The sequence below is a fragment of the Prionailurus viverrinus genome, chromosome B3 (assembly GCF_022837055.1).
Source record: "Prionailurus viverrinus isolate Anna chromosome B3, UM_Priviv_1.0, whole genome shotgun sequence".
Classification (NCBI taxonomy): domain Eukaryota; kingdom Metazoa; phylum Chordata; class Mammalia; order Carnivora; family Felidae; genus Prionailurus; species Prionailurus viverrinus.
In genome coordinates, this window is record NC_062566.1 from 47,209,027 (window position 1) to 47,222,220 (window position 13,194).

Below are 13,194 nucleotides of genomic sequence, written 5' to 3' on the forward strand. Positions count from 1 at the left end.
AGAAGATCATTTTAGGTAGAGGGGATATTGTTTTCAAATAGGCAAGGACTTGGGGAAATGTGGGCTGAATAAGGAAGTTTGGTTGGAGAACATAGCATGTCAAGGAAGAACTTGTGATTTGTCTCCACATTGTTTTTTCTTCCCAGCCGTTGGTAAATGATAACACCATGCATTTATCTACTCAGGTACTCAAATGAACTTGGAGTCGTATGTGATTGCTCAGAGGCCGTGACCAATAGTCACCAATACATACTGAATTTGCTGATTTCTCTCCATTGCTGGCACCATACCCCTGATTAATATTTCTTAGCTGAACACTTTCTGTGGTTCCTAACACATCACTTTCTGCTCCTGCTCTCTTGTCCATGTTGTGCTTCTATACCTTTCCTGGCTTCCACTCTTAATAACCACTTAAAAATGTTCGAAGCTTATTTCTGCCCTATGCTTGACATATTTCTTTTCCACTAGACATTTCCCTGGATTCATAGCTTGGCTGGCTCTATTTCATTCTGATCTCTGCTCAACTTTTAACTTTCTTAGAGGGAGATTTAATTCATTATTGTATCCCAAGCAGTTTATATATACTCAAATGCTTAATAAAAAATGAAGTATTGGGTTGGACATGTAAGTGGAAAACCAGATTAAGGACATGGATGCAGAGAGAGAATGCTGTCTCAGCTGTATCTGGCCTTTCCTTCATTGAGGTAAGTCTTTATACTCAATAATTCTCTGAATGAGGAAGTGTCAAAGAGCTTTTTTCTCCTAAACCTCACATCACTGAAATTGGTATACCTGAGAATTCAAGCTAATGTTTTTAATGACTTTGTCTACTGATGTGAAGCTGACCCTTGAACAGTGCAGAGGTTAAGTCCGTGGCCCTCTGCACAGTGGAAAATACGCAAATAAAACTTTTGACTCCTCCAAAATGTAACTAAGTAAGCCTACTTTTGACTGGAAACCTTACTGATAACAGTTGATTAACATTTTGTATATTATATGTATTACATACTTCGAGGGAAAAGAAAATGTTAAGAAAATCATAAGGAAAATACATTTGCAGTACTGTATTTATTGGAAGAAAGTTCACATACATCTAAGTGGACCTGTGCAGTTCAAACCTGGGTTCAAGGGTAAGTGTTACTGCGGAAGTGATCACTATAGAGCAGCCATATTTTAATTTAAGGGTAAAGATCAAAGACACGCCAGTGGGCAGCTTTCTGCCGTTAAGTTACAGAACACAAACCTTTACTGTTTTTGGTTATTCTCAACCACTTTAACATCAGTATTATGAAAAGCCCCCAATTACTGTGAATGTACTTGCTAAAAGACTAAAAATAATTGGTTTTTTTGTTTTTGATTTTTTAAAAAATTCTTTTTTCTAACGTTTATTTATTTTTGAGACAGAGACAAAGCATGAATGGGGAAAGGTCAAAGAGAGAAGGAGACACAGAATCTGAAACAGGCTCCAGGCTCTGAGCTGTCAGCACAGAGCCCAACGTGGGGCTCGAACTCCCTAACCGTGAAATCATGACCTGAGACAAAGTCGGACACCTAACCGACTGAGCCACCCAGGCGCCCCTGTTTTTGATTTTTTGTAATTGGCAGACAATTACTACTGATTCTAAGACTTCTGCCTTGAATACCTGTAAGTAAGTTAGGTCTGTGGCTCCAGTGTTTGCCAGCTGGGGACATTTAAAATGGTCACACTTAGTATTATTCCTGCCAAGTTTATTTTCTCATATGTTAAGGTTTATATGTAAACTTTAAAGAACAACTCATTATACTTGTTTCATATCTTGTGACTCCTTTATGTTTTGTTACAACATTGTCAGCTAATTGCACTAATTCACATTCCCATGAGAGGTACGTTCTACAAATGTCAGAAGCAAAGAGGAAAAAGTTTCAATAAAAGGAAGATAGTCTAAAGTGGGGAGGATGGCAGAGCAGTAAGAAGGGTGGGACTCAAAGAAAGGCCTGTAGATTTAATGAAAATTTGTATACCTGGTCACTTAAGCAATAGTTTCAGTAGAAAAGGTATGGGTGGGCATGCGGCTGAGAAATAGAAAAGCAATGATAAACAACTAAAGAGGAATTAGTGGTAAGGGTGTGGTTCTTTTGAGAGATTTCTGAGGCACATGAAAGAAGGTACCGTTTTAGATTTGTTTTTAAATGTAAGAATGGTTTGAGTTTGATTACAGGCAAAACAAAAAGTAAGGAAGAAAGACCAAAGATGTAGAAGAGGCAAAAAGGCAAGAAGTAGGATGGAGAGCATGGGTGAAGAGATCAGCCTTAGCATGCATGTCTTTCAAAGAGTCAGAACGAATGACTAAAGTTCAGGTGGGGAAAGGGACACTAGAGGAGAGTGCTCCCCAAGTGACCTTACTCCCATTCATAAGACATGGTTGTGAGGTCACTTCCTGGAGGGGATGAGAGAAGAGGATGGAAGTTTGAGACCCAAAAGGGTCTTTATAACTTTGTAAAACACATATATGTACATTAATACAGATCAGAAAGGACCTAGAAATTTAAAAGTGGTTTCACTGGGATCATTGCTTAAATTCTTTTGTAAGAGAACCAAATGGAGCAGATGGTCTCAAGCAGGGCATCAATCATAGGGTAAAAATATGGAAAACAATGATAGAAGCCAAACTTGGTTCTAAATTGTTACTAAATTTCTGTTCCTTTCAGGTTTTTTTTTTAAAGTTCTCCTGTATGTTATTCTGAAGGTTAGTATAAACGGGACATCGTGAAAAGCTAAGAATCACAATATAGACCTCTACAGGCAAGTTTAGCTTCCCAGAGGGAAAACTAACTGAAACATTCAGTTTTGTGTTTTTTCCTGGTAGTTGGCTCCATACCTCTCAAAAGTACGTTCATATCACTGTTTCTTGATTGCTTAATTTTAGACATAAATTAGTGGTTTTCAAGACTGATGAGGATTTAGTTTACATCACTTCCCTCCCTCCCAACCTCCTTCAAGGATTATAATATTACTACTCTGGGTTCTTTTTATAGACTTCCTTTACAGTGTCTAATATTATTTTTTCACCTTTATTTCTTATTGGCTGTCAACAGTAATTCTTGCCTCTCTGGTAGGTAAAATGACAATATTAATTTCCTGTCTTTACTTTTGACTCTCCCCCCACCCTCAACTTTTGTCATCTCTATTCTTACAGTTACATTATCGAAGTTGGTAACATTTGCATTCTATTTTATAACTATTTTTCACAGTTACCTCAGCTTTATCAGTTGATACAGTTCACTGTAGATCACAGTTTATACTGTGATCACATTTTCTTACATAGTATTTTGGTTTTTGGTGTTTAATTATTTTTTCCCCTTGTACTTTTGGCCTCTATCATAACCACAATTATTTTACTGTCTTTCATTATATTAAGTATTCTCTAAGTCTTCCTTTTGTTCCAGGAAACTTCTTTGCTTCAATCTGAACTCATTGCTTTCTAATTCTTATATACAGCTCTCATCTTGGGACTTAGCTGCTCTCCTGAACTGAATCCATTATTTTCTAGATTCCATATATGGCAACTATTGCTTTTCGCCTGTGTCTTAGGTCAGGTTCCCTAGAAGAAATGGAAGTTCTTTATCTTAAACTTTGCGCATAGTTTATACATCATAAATATCTTTCCGCAGTCTGTGGCTTGTCTTAGTTGGTATTATCTGTTGATACATTCCTAGTTGTATTTCAGAACTTAATTCAAGCATACTTTTGTAAGAATTGAATGTTCACCTCCCCCACATCATGATAATTGTTCCATCCTATGAGACACAATAACCATCTCCACATAACACTGTTTTAACACTTAATCACAGTGCATTCTAGTTGCCTCCATTCAGTTATTCTCCCTTGCAGGAAAATATCTTATCAGTTTGCTCCAGTACTTACTTAGCCCAGGCTTCGTAAGTGCCCAGTATTTTCTGAAAGAAAGCATACCCTTGAATTTTAGCCATTCCCATTAACTGCTGCTATTCCAGTCTATACTGGTCAAGGTTCTCAATCACGAAGCACTGTCTCCTTTAAGCCGAAAAGGATTTATCAGAAAATACATCAGTTACAAAATTGTTGGAAAGGCTAGAGAAACAGTCTTGCAATAACGCCAAGAAACATGCATGTTACAGCAACGGCCTGATAGGCAAAGTGCTGCTGCTGCTTCCGCCGCCACAACCAAACACTAAAAGCCGAGAGTCCAACTTGGATGTAACCACTGTTGTCCCCAGAACTGGACCACTTCTGCTGCTACCTTCCTTTGCAAATGGAAGTTCTGGGAAGAGTCTGTTTTCTGATATCTGCTCCCTCCCATATCCTACACCGTGCAGATGAATCTGATCTTTGTAGACTAGGTCATACAACTACATCTGAGCTGCAAGAGACGTGGGGGATTTGCATCCTGATTTTTCTATCAGGAGGCAAGACTAATGTAGAAATTTCCCCAAAACACAGAAAAGATGACAGGCAAACGAATAAGACAGATGCTGTTATACCTGTGATGCCTCTTCAACACACCACTGCAGTATTGTCTTCCTTAGTGTATGAGAACTTCAGGGAATTCAGTTATTCCCTTACTCATTTCGATTTGACATGCCTCACTCGAAGAGCCTTAGTCTGACTTTGGCTCAGGTCATGATCTCATGGTTCATGACTTCAAGCCCTGCGTTGGGCTCATTAACTGTCAGTGCAGAGCCCCACTTTGGATCCTCTCTGACCCTCCGTCACTTCAGATTCTCAGACACGCCCCTGGTCCCCCACTCATGTTCTCTCAGAAATAAATAAGAAACATTAAGAAAGAAGAAAAAGGCTTAAACTATACAGACAGGCGGTATAGCCAAATAAGTACATTTTTACAGTCCTAATCTTTGAGCTATTCATCCCTTCTGGCTGATCCCTCATTTCATTTTGTTCCTCTTCCAGAATGCTCTTTCAGAAGTCACTCGATTCTTTGTTGGATTTCCACTGAATCCGACAACAGCATAGGCTTGGGCAGTCCAGGGCAGGGACTGAGTAGGTGGGGGAAGAGAAGACTGAAAATTTGATAATGATCTCTTATATAGCACAGTCCACTTTCCAGTACACTTTCTCATTTATTTCATTTGAACCCTTCAATACACATCTAAGTTGCTGATTAAAAGAAGACAGGCTCAGGTTCCTCACTATTGGAGTTTACAGATAAGCCAGGGGAGGAGGCCAGAATGATCCACGTAGTAATAGTCTGAAATTAGAGACATCAGTATGAATTCATGGACAGCTTAATATAAATATAGGCTGCTACATATAGAAATGAGTATAGATATCTCTACATACACGTCAGTATATGTATGTTCTGTGTTCTTGCTCTGTGACTGACAGATCCAAGAAGCAACAATACCCCAGTAACAATGAGTCCCAGATCTTTGTTTCTAATACCATTCCCCAGTGAAAGGAACCAGAGCTCCTCAGAGAAATGGCTGATTCTAGGACTGGAGAGGAAATATATAAGATGAATCTATAGTATCTTGTAGTGCTAGAAAGTAAGGAAGTACTTTAAAACACAAAGCAAAAAACAAAAAAAACCCCACACACAATAATGCAGGTGTGTGTCAAAGGGATGGACACAGGAACCAATGCAAAACTCCCAGTGGCCAAAGCTTGAATGATTTGAGCAACAAAATTAAGTAGTATGAGATTATAACCCAGAGTATAAATATATCCATGAATCCATACTGATATAAATAAATGATTGAATAAATGAGTAAGATGAGACAAATTACCCATGGAAAAGAATTCCAAATTTATGTAAGTACTCTGTCCTCAAGGAGGTGGGGGCATAACTCCCCACTCTTGAAGCATGGCCTCTATAGAGGGATTTCATTCAAGAGTACAGAAAGGGGTCTGTGTGTTAGTTTGCTAGGGCTGTCCTAACAAAGTACCACAGTCTGGAAGGCCTAAACAACATTTGTTTTTTCACAGTTCCGCAGGCTGGAAGTCCAAGATCAAGGTATTAGCAAGTGTGGTTTCTTCTGGGGCCTTTCCCCTTGGCTTGCAGTTGTGTCTCTCCCTGTGTCTTCACATGGTCATCTCTGCACATGTTTGTGCACTAATTTCCTCTTCTAAAGACATCAATCATTGGATGAAGGCCCAAATGACCTCATTTTAAATTAATTGCCTCTTTAAAGACACTCTCAAGATACAGTCACATTGTGAGTTACTGAGGGTTAGAACTGAAAATAAGGATTTTGAGGAGATACAATTCAGCCTGTAACAGGGAAAATAGTAACTTTACAATGGAGACACTTGGCAAACACTACCTGAGCCAGATGGTCTAGGTCAATATCAATAGTAATATCATGTTGATAGTATGGCCCTTGATTTGATGTGATGAAATGGCACGCTCCCTCACACACACACGAAAAAAAGCCCAGTCTAAGCAAGACAAATCCCAACTGAGGAATGTTCTACAACATACTTGATCTTACTACCCAAAACTGTCATCAAAAACAAGGGAAGAACTGTCATCCAAGAAGATCCACATGAGATGATTAAATGTAATCTAGGATCCTGGAACAGAAAAGGAAATGAGGTAAAAACTAAGGAAATTTGAATAAAGTGTGGACTTTAATTAATGATAATATGCCAGTATTAATTCATTGATTGTAACAAATATACTATACTAAGATAATAATAAGGTAAAATGGTTGCAGGGTCTCTTAATCTATTCAAGCTACTATAACAAAATACCATAGACTGGATGGCTTAACAACAGAAATTTCTCACGATTCTGGAGGCTGGGAAGCCCAAGATCAAGGTGCTGACACCTTGGTGTCTGGTGACACAGTATCTTCACATGGTAGAAGGGGTGAGGGATCTTTCTGGGGTCTCTTTTATAAGGGCACTAATGCCATTCATGAAGTCTCCACCCTTATTACCTAATCACCTTCCAAAGCCCACACCTCCTACTACCATCACCTTGGGGGGTAGGATTTCAATATATGAATTAGGCAGGGGTAGGGATGGGAGGGTGGCAGAGGTATAAACATTCAATTCATTGCCCAGGTGTATGACAACTTTGTATTATCTTTGTAATTTTTTCTATTAATATAAAACATAAATTAAAAGTTTATTTAAGGCACCTGGGTGGCTCAGTTGGTTAAGCATCTGACTTTGACTCAGGTCATGACCTCGTGTTTTGTGAGTTGGAGCCCTGCATCGGGCTTTGGGCTAACCTCTCAGAGCCTGCTTGGGATTCTCTCCTTGTTTCTGTCCCTTCCCTGCCTAGTGTTCTCTCTCTCTCTGTCTCTCCACCCCCCTTCAAAAATAAATAAACTTTTAAGAAGTGTATTTAAAGAACAAAACAAAAGAAGGCTCACATGGGCTAGGTGGCTTAGTCCCACATTAGAACTAGGACTAGAATCAAGGTCATTTTAATCTAAGTCATTTTGACTACTGAGGAGCTTCCATCACTACCACATGGAAAGTAGGTGTACTTAAAATCAAGTAATTCACGAAGATCAGGGTAGTATAAAGCAGGTGAATGCTATGGATATGAGTAGAAAGCATTTCAAGATCCAGAACATCAGCTGATGGGGGAATCTGGTACCAAAGAACCAGGCATAGAGATGCAGAGGCTAGTCAAATAGCTGGTGGTCAGGGCACAGGGAGAACACTGGGAACAAAGGGCCAGAGATCACACAGATATTTTAGGACACAGAAGATTAGAATCTAGAATTAGAATAATAGGTACTGAGACTAAAAATAATTGCACCTTTTGAGTTAAGTACTATACTTTTAATCCTCCTTGCCTTGGGAGTCTTAAAGTGTGCCTAGGCCTAAATTCAGGTGGGAGGGAGCTAGAAAAACTGGCTAGGGTTGGAGAAGTGAAGGGGTGGGGAGCTAGTAGTTCCTGATGCCTGCCTTACCATCTTTCTTTCTTTTTTTTTTTTTTTTTAATTTTTTTTTTTGAGGTTTATTTATTTTTGAGACAGAGAGAGACAGAGCATGAACGGGGGAGGGTCAGAGAGAGAGGGAGACACAGAATGTGAAACAGGCTCCAGGCTCTGAGCAGTCAGCACAGAGCCCGACGCGGGGCTCGAAATCACGGATCTCGAGATCGTGACCTGAGCCGAAGTCGGATGCCCAATCGACTGAGCCACCCAGGCGCCCCCTGCCTTCCATCTTTCAAAAGTCTTCTAGGTCTTTATTCTTAATTTTGGCTTTGCTTCATAGCCTAGTTCCCTTATACTATTCTTTTATATATACTTTGATAATAAAAGACCTCTCATACATATCATTATTTGGATCTTCCAGTGAACTATTTGGGGTTCTTTCCCACCCATTCAAATGTCACCCGTGCCCTAGGGTCTAGTCCTCTGAAACACTAAATATTAGGATATATAAATGCCAACTAATTAACCAGTAACACAGTGTTTTGCCTCTGCTTCTAGAATAGGCTAGTCTTACAGAATCAGAATTACTACTTTTTTAAAAAATGTATTTATTTTGTTTGAGAGAGAGAGTGCTTGATCAGGGGAGTGGCAGAAAGAGACAGAATCCCAAGGAGGCTTTGCACCACCAGTGCAGAGCCCGATGTGGAGCTCAAACTCACGAACTATGAGATCATGACCTGAACCCAAACTAGGAATCAGATGCTTAACCGACTGAACCACCCAGGCACCCCTAGAATTACTATTTTCTATGATCATGCAGCATGGACTGCCCCTTCCCCAGCTACTCATTATAGTGAGCTCCCCCAGGTCAAATGCCATATTTCATTAATTTCTGTCTTTATTATTTTAAGTGCTGGCACCTAATAGGCCCTCCATCAAATTATTTTTTTCAATTTGAATAAAGCAATGACCACCCTACTAAAGTGCTAGCCTCCCACATTCTGTTTTCTGTTTAGTTTTTCTTCATTGTACACAGCTATGGGTTGAATTGTGTGTCCCCTCCCCACCTCTAAAAGATGCTTAAGTCCTTTCTACTCCTAGTCCTTGTGAATGAGACCTTATTGGAAATAGGGTCTTTGTAAATGATCATGTTAAGATGAGGTCATTAGGCTGGGCCCTAATCCAACATGACTGTGGCCTTATAAAAATGTGAAATTTAGACACAGACACACATGCACACGGGGAGAATGCCATGTAAAAATGAAGACTGAGATTGGGGTGAGCAGCAGAATCCAATGAATGTCAAAGACTGTAAGCAAACCACTGGGATATAGGAGAGAGGCCTGGAACAGTCTCTCTCCCAGCTTCTGGAAGGAACCAACTCTGCCAACACTTAGATCGAAGACTTCTAGCCTCCAGATCATACAGCACATTACAGTTTAAGCCATGCTATTTGTGGTGCTTTATTAGTGCAATCTCAGCAAATGAATACTTGTCGTCTTTCCCTTCTACCTTTATCATTGTCTCCCTGATTAGAATATAAGCTCCTTGAGGTCAGAGATTTTATCTGTGTTGTTCACTCACAAGTGAACATGTAAAACAGTGTCTGGCACATAATAGCTCTCAATATTTGTTGCAAAAAGTGATACAAATGTTTTGGAAGAGAGGGATTTTTCACATTAACTTGGGCATTGTTTTTATTTGAGACAAACTACATGAAAATGTTGCCAATTATAAAGTGATAATTGAGAACTTCATTAACTTCAAATATACAATGACATCTGGCAACTCTTTGGGAGGGAGGAATCCTAAATCCTGGAAAGTTGTAACTATTGCTAGTTTCCATACTTCACTAATGACAAAGTGCTTGGAACTGTGAATATATGTGATTAAAGTAAGGGAGGTCAGCCATCTGGGTTTCCTTGTTGCTTCTTTTGGCTTTTAAGCCTACTCTTTTTCTGAATGAGGTAAAGTCAAGTCAAGGGTAGAGAATCCTTCTCCTCTTCCTCATCTCCACTACCTTTCTCTTACTGTGGCCCCCAAAATTTGGGTGGTTGAATGCACGTGTTTAGGAATTAGAAGACAATAGTTCTAGTTTTTTGTCTCTCTGTCAAAAAAAAAAAAAAGTCTCATCTATGAGACCCTTTTTAAAGCTTTTTCTTAATATAGGGGAAGAAAAAGTTTTCCTCAACCCTTTTGGAGTCCCTAGCTGTGTATAAAAATTAAACTGACAAAGACCGATTAAGAGGAGAAGTGACATATGTATTTATGTTGTTTTCTGTGACACAGGAGCATTGACCCAAAGAAATGGCAAAACCTATTTGCTTTTACGGTAGGTTGAACAAAGAGAAGCAATTGTGGAAAAGTGACTAAACTCTGTGGGGAGGCGAATGGTAGGTAAGAATTACTTTAACAAAGGTTTGTTGGTGCAGAATTCTCTTGGTCTCAGCTTCTCCTTGATGATAAGAATGTTACTTTCCTTCTGGTATAGGGAGGACATCTTTCCTATAGGAATTTCATGTCCTTCTTTTAAGAAAAAGAATGTTTTTCTTGTATTTGCTGTTTTTCAAGCGCTCTGAACTCAAAATAGTTGGTATGCCAAAGCAGCATACCCTGGGGGGTATGCCGTAAACTCCAAATGTTGAACATTTCTCAACAGTCCTGAGAGGTAAGTATTATCTGAGGATGAGGAAACAGAGTGGTTACCACCTTACACAAGGCATGAAGAATTTATAAGAGGTAGAATTCAATCCTCCTAAATCTCAATCCAGTGCCCTTCCTGTTGTACTGGTCATAGCTACACATTTTCCCTTTTTGTGTCTGGACAAAGGGTGGGACCCCAAAACATGAAAGAGATGTGATTTTAAAATTGGAAGGAACAGAGAATTCTGTGGGTCTTTGGATTCTGTAGCCATTACCTATGGCATCTCTGAGGGGATTGTGAACAGTGAGTAAGGGAAAGACAAGCTTGAATTCCAGGGAGTGAGGACTGGCCCTAAGCCCTCCCCCAACATATCAATGGTCTTCCTTCACATACACATGCTGGATACACACCGGGGCCAGCCTTGAGACATGGTCTTGATAGAACCCATCTCAGATTGCCAGGACAGGCATTTCAGAATTCAAAGAAATAAAATGAGAATAATAAGAGGCTGGGATTAAAAAAAATATGGAGATTAGTCAGCCAGGAGTGAAAGTGGGGGTGCAGAGCAGGTAGAAGGTGAAGACAGTATGGGTACAGGGGGTTGGGGGTGGGAAAAGACCACATTCTTGGGCTTGGTGTGCAAGAATAACAGTGAGCAGATTGAATGGCACTCCTGAGACTCCTTTGACCTTTTGATACAGAGTTAATTTGCAGTATGGACTTTGTACAAAAGCCCCTGCAATCTTCAGGTGGCATCCGGATAGCTTCTGGTGGCACCATGGAACGGATAATCACCAGGGGCAACAGGACTGGGTCGGAAAGGCAGTGGCACCTTGGCAAACACATAGACTTAGCAGAGGTAGGCACCTGGGCTGCCCCCCTGGGGGCATCTTGTTTCAAGAAACGATGCCCGGGCTGATGCCCAAGTGTTAGGGTGATTTTGGTGATCATCTATCCCAGATTACTGGTCCTCACTGTCCAGCTCCCAGTTCGCTGCTCCTAACAGGATCTTCTGTGAGTTCTAGGTTGTTCTGTGGACTTCGAAGAAGCCTCCTCCCAAATCGTTTCTCTAAAATTGCCTGGAAGGATAGGAAAAGCATCTGGAGACTCCTAGTCGTTTACCTGGACACACGCAGTGACACCAGCTATCGCCGCCCCTCTCGGTGGCTGGGCCATTCTGCACCGCCCAGGGCTCGCTGTAGGGGAGAAGGGACGTCCGGGGTGCCACGCGCCCCCGGGGCAGGTGTGCCGCGAAAGAGTGGCCGGGGCGGGCTTCCGGGCCTCGGCGGCGCTGGCTAGCAGGGCAAGGATGCTCGGAGCCGGCAGCCGAGGGGAGGCAGCGTGAGCCGGAGAGAGCCCTGAGCAGCCGCTGTGGCAGCGCCGGAGCGCAGCCTCCTCCCGCTCCCACAATGCACAGGGCGGCGGCGGCGGCGGCGGCGGCGGCAGCATCACCGGCCGCCCAGGGGGCTGCGGCTGCGACCCCGAGGACCCCGGGCACGCGGAGCGCTCGCGCCTGCTCGTGGCGAGCCCGGGAGTGATGGCGAGGTCTCCGCGGGCCGCCCGCGCCTGAGGCGCCCCGCCCCGCCCCGCCCGCCGCTGCCCGCCCCGCCCGGCCCTGCCCCGCGCGCCGCCGGCGGCTGCCTGGGCGCTTCCTAGTTGGCGCGGGCGGCCGCCCAGGCGAGGTGCGGCCTCCGCTCAGGCGGGGGGCGTCGGCGCCGCGGGGCCCCGCCATGGCAGCGTCCGAGCTCTACACAAAGGTGAGGCGCCGCGGGGAGGGGGCCGCGCGGCCCGGCACCGCCCGCTGTGGGGCTAGGGAGGGGCGGGGGCGCGGGGGCCGGCGCGGCTGCACCACCCCTTCCCGATCATTTCAAAACCCCCGGCCCGGCCCGCCTGCCGCAGAGGCGCCTTCCTCTTTCGGGCGCTCGGGGCGCAGGCCTGCCTTGGGGGTCTCTCTGGCCTCTGCCACGCTTCCTGGGCTGGGTGCTCAGCGGGTTTCTGATTGGAAAGGGGGGGCCGCCGCCAGGATTGCCCTGCCCGCCGGTTTGGTTTCGGAAAACGCCTGGTTGCGGGAGATGCTTGATCGGGTGGATCAGATGGTCCCTCCCTTGGGGACAGGCGCTTAAAATAACGTCTTGTGTTGGTATGCGGTGCCACTTCTACCGCCAGCCAGCTGTTCTGTGAGATTATTTGGAGTCCTGCAAACACGGTCGCCAGTCGATTTTTCACCCCTGAAGCCGGGTTTCACATTGCTTCCCTGGGGGTGGTGAGCCCTTGAAGATGCAGCCGGATAAATGCGAGATGATTCATGGGCTCGGATGCTCGGCTCTCATTTGTCCCTGGGAGTTTGCTACCTACGTGAATCCCTTAGAGCCTTGTTATGCTCCATGGCTTCACCATCCTCTGGGGCGAGCCTTAAGGAAAGTGGCAGCCTTTTCTTTCTTACACTGACATCAGTATTCTCCGGGTCTGGTAATCTATGAATGGCATATTTTGGAAAACTGCCCCTTTGAACACTTATGAAAATTTGTCTTGGGCGGTGTGGTGCTTTGTGAATGTATGTAGGTAGTCATGGCATTTTATACTATAACTCCAGTGTACGTAGGTGTTTTGCTAACTGTTAATTACCCTTAATTCCAGTTAACAGAATTGCCTTAACTTTTCAAGTTCACGTTTGT

General features: G+C 43.1%; 1 protein-coding gene across 5 annotated transcripts in view; it reads left to right on the forward strand.

Moving 5' to 3' along the window:
- The first annotated feature begins 11,981 nt into the window (after nt 1-11,981).
- The window catches only part of MYO5A (myosin VA), a 191,882-nt gene continuing 190,669 nt past the window's right edge, over nt 11,982-13,194 (forward strand). For 3 of the 5 annotated variants that reach the window (XM_047862541.1, XM_047862544.1, XM_047862542.1), the window contains exon 1: nt 11,982-12,276. In XM_047862541.1, the coding sequence (XP_047718497.1) occupies nt 12,250-12,276 (27 nt within the window). In that variant the 5' untranslated portion in view covers nt 11,982-12,249. The remainder of the gene's footprint in view (nt 12,277-13,194) is intronic. The other 2 variants (XM_047862543.1, XM_047862545.1) reach the window with 1 other exon arrangement.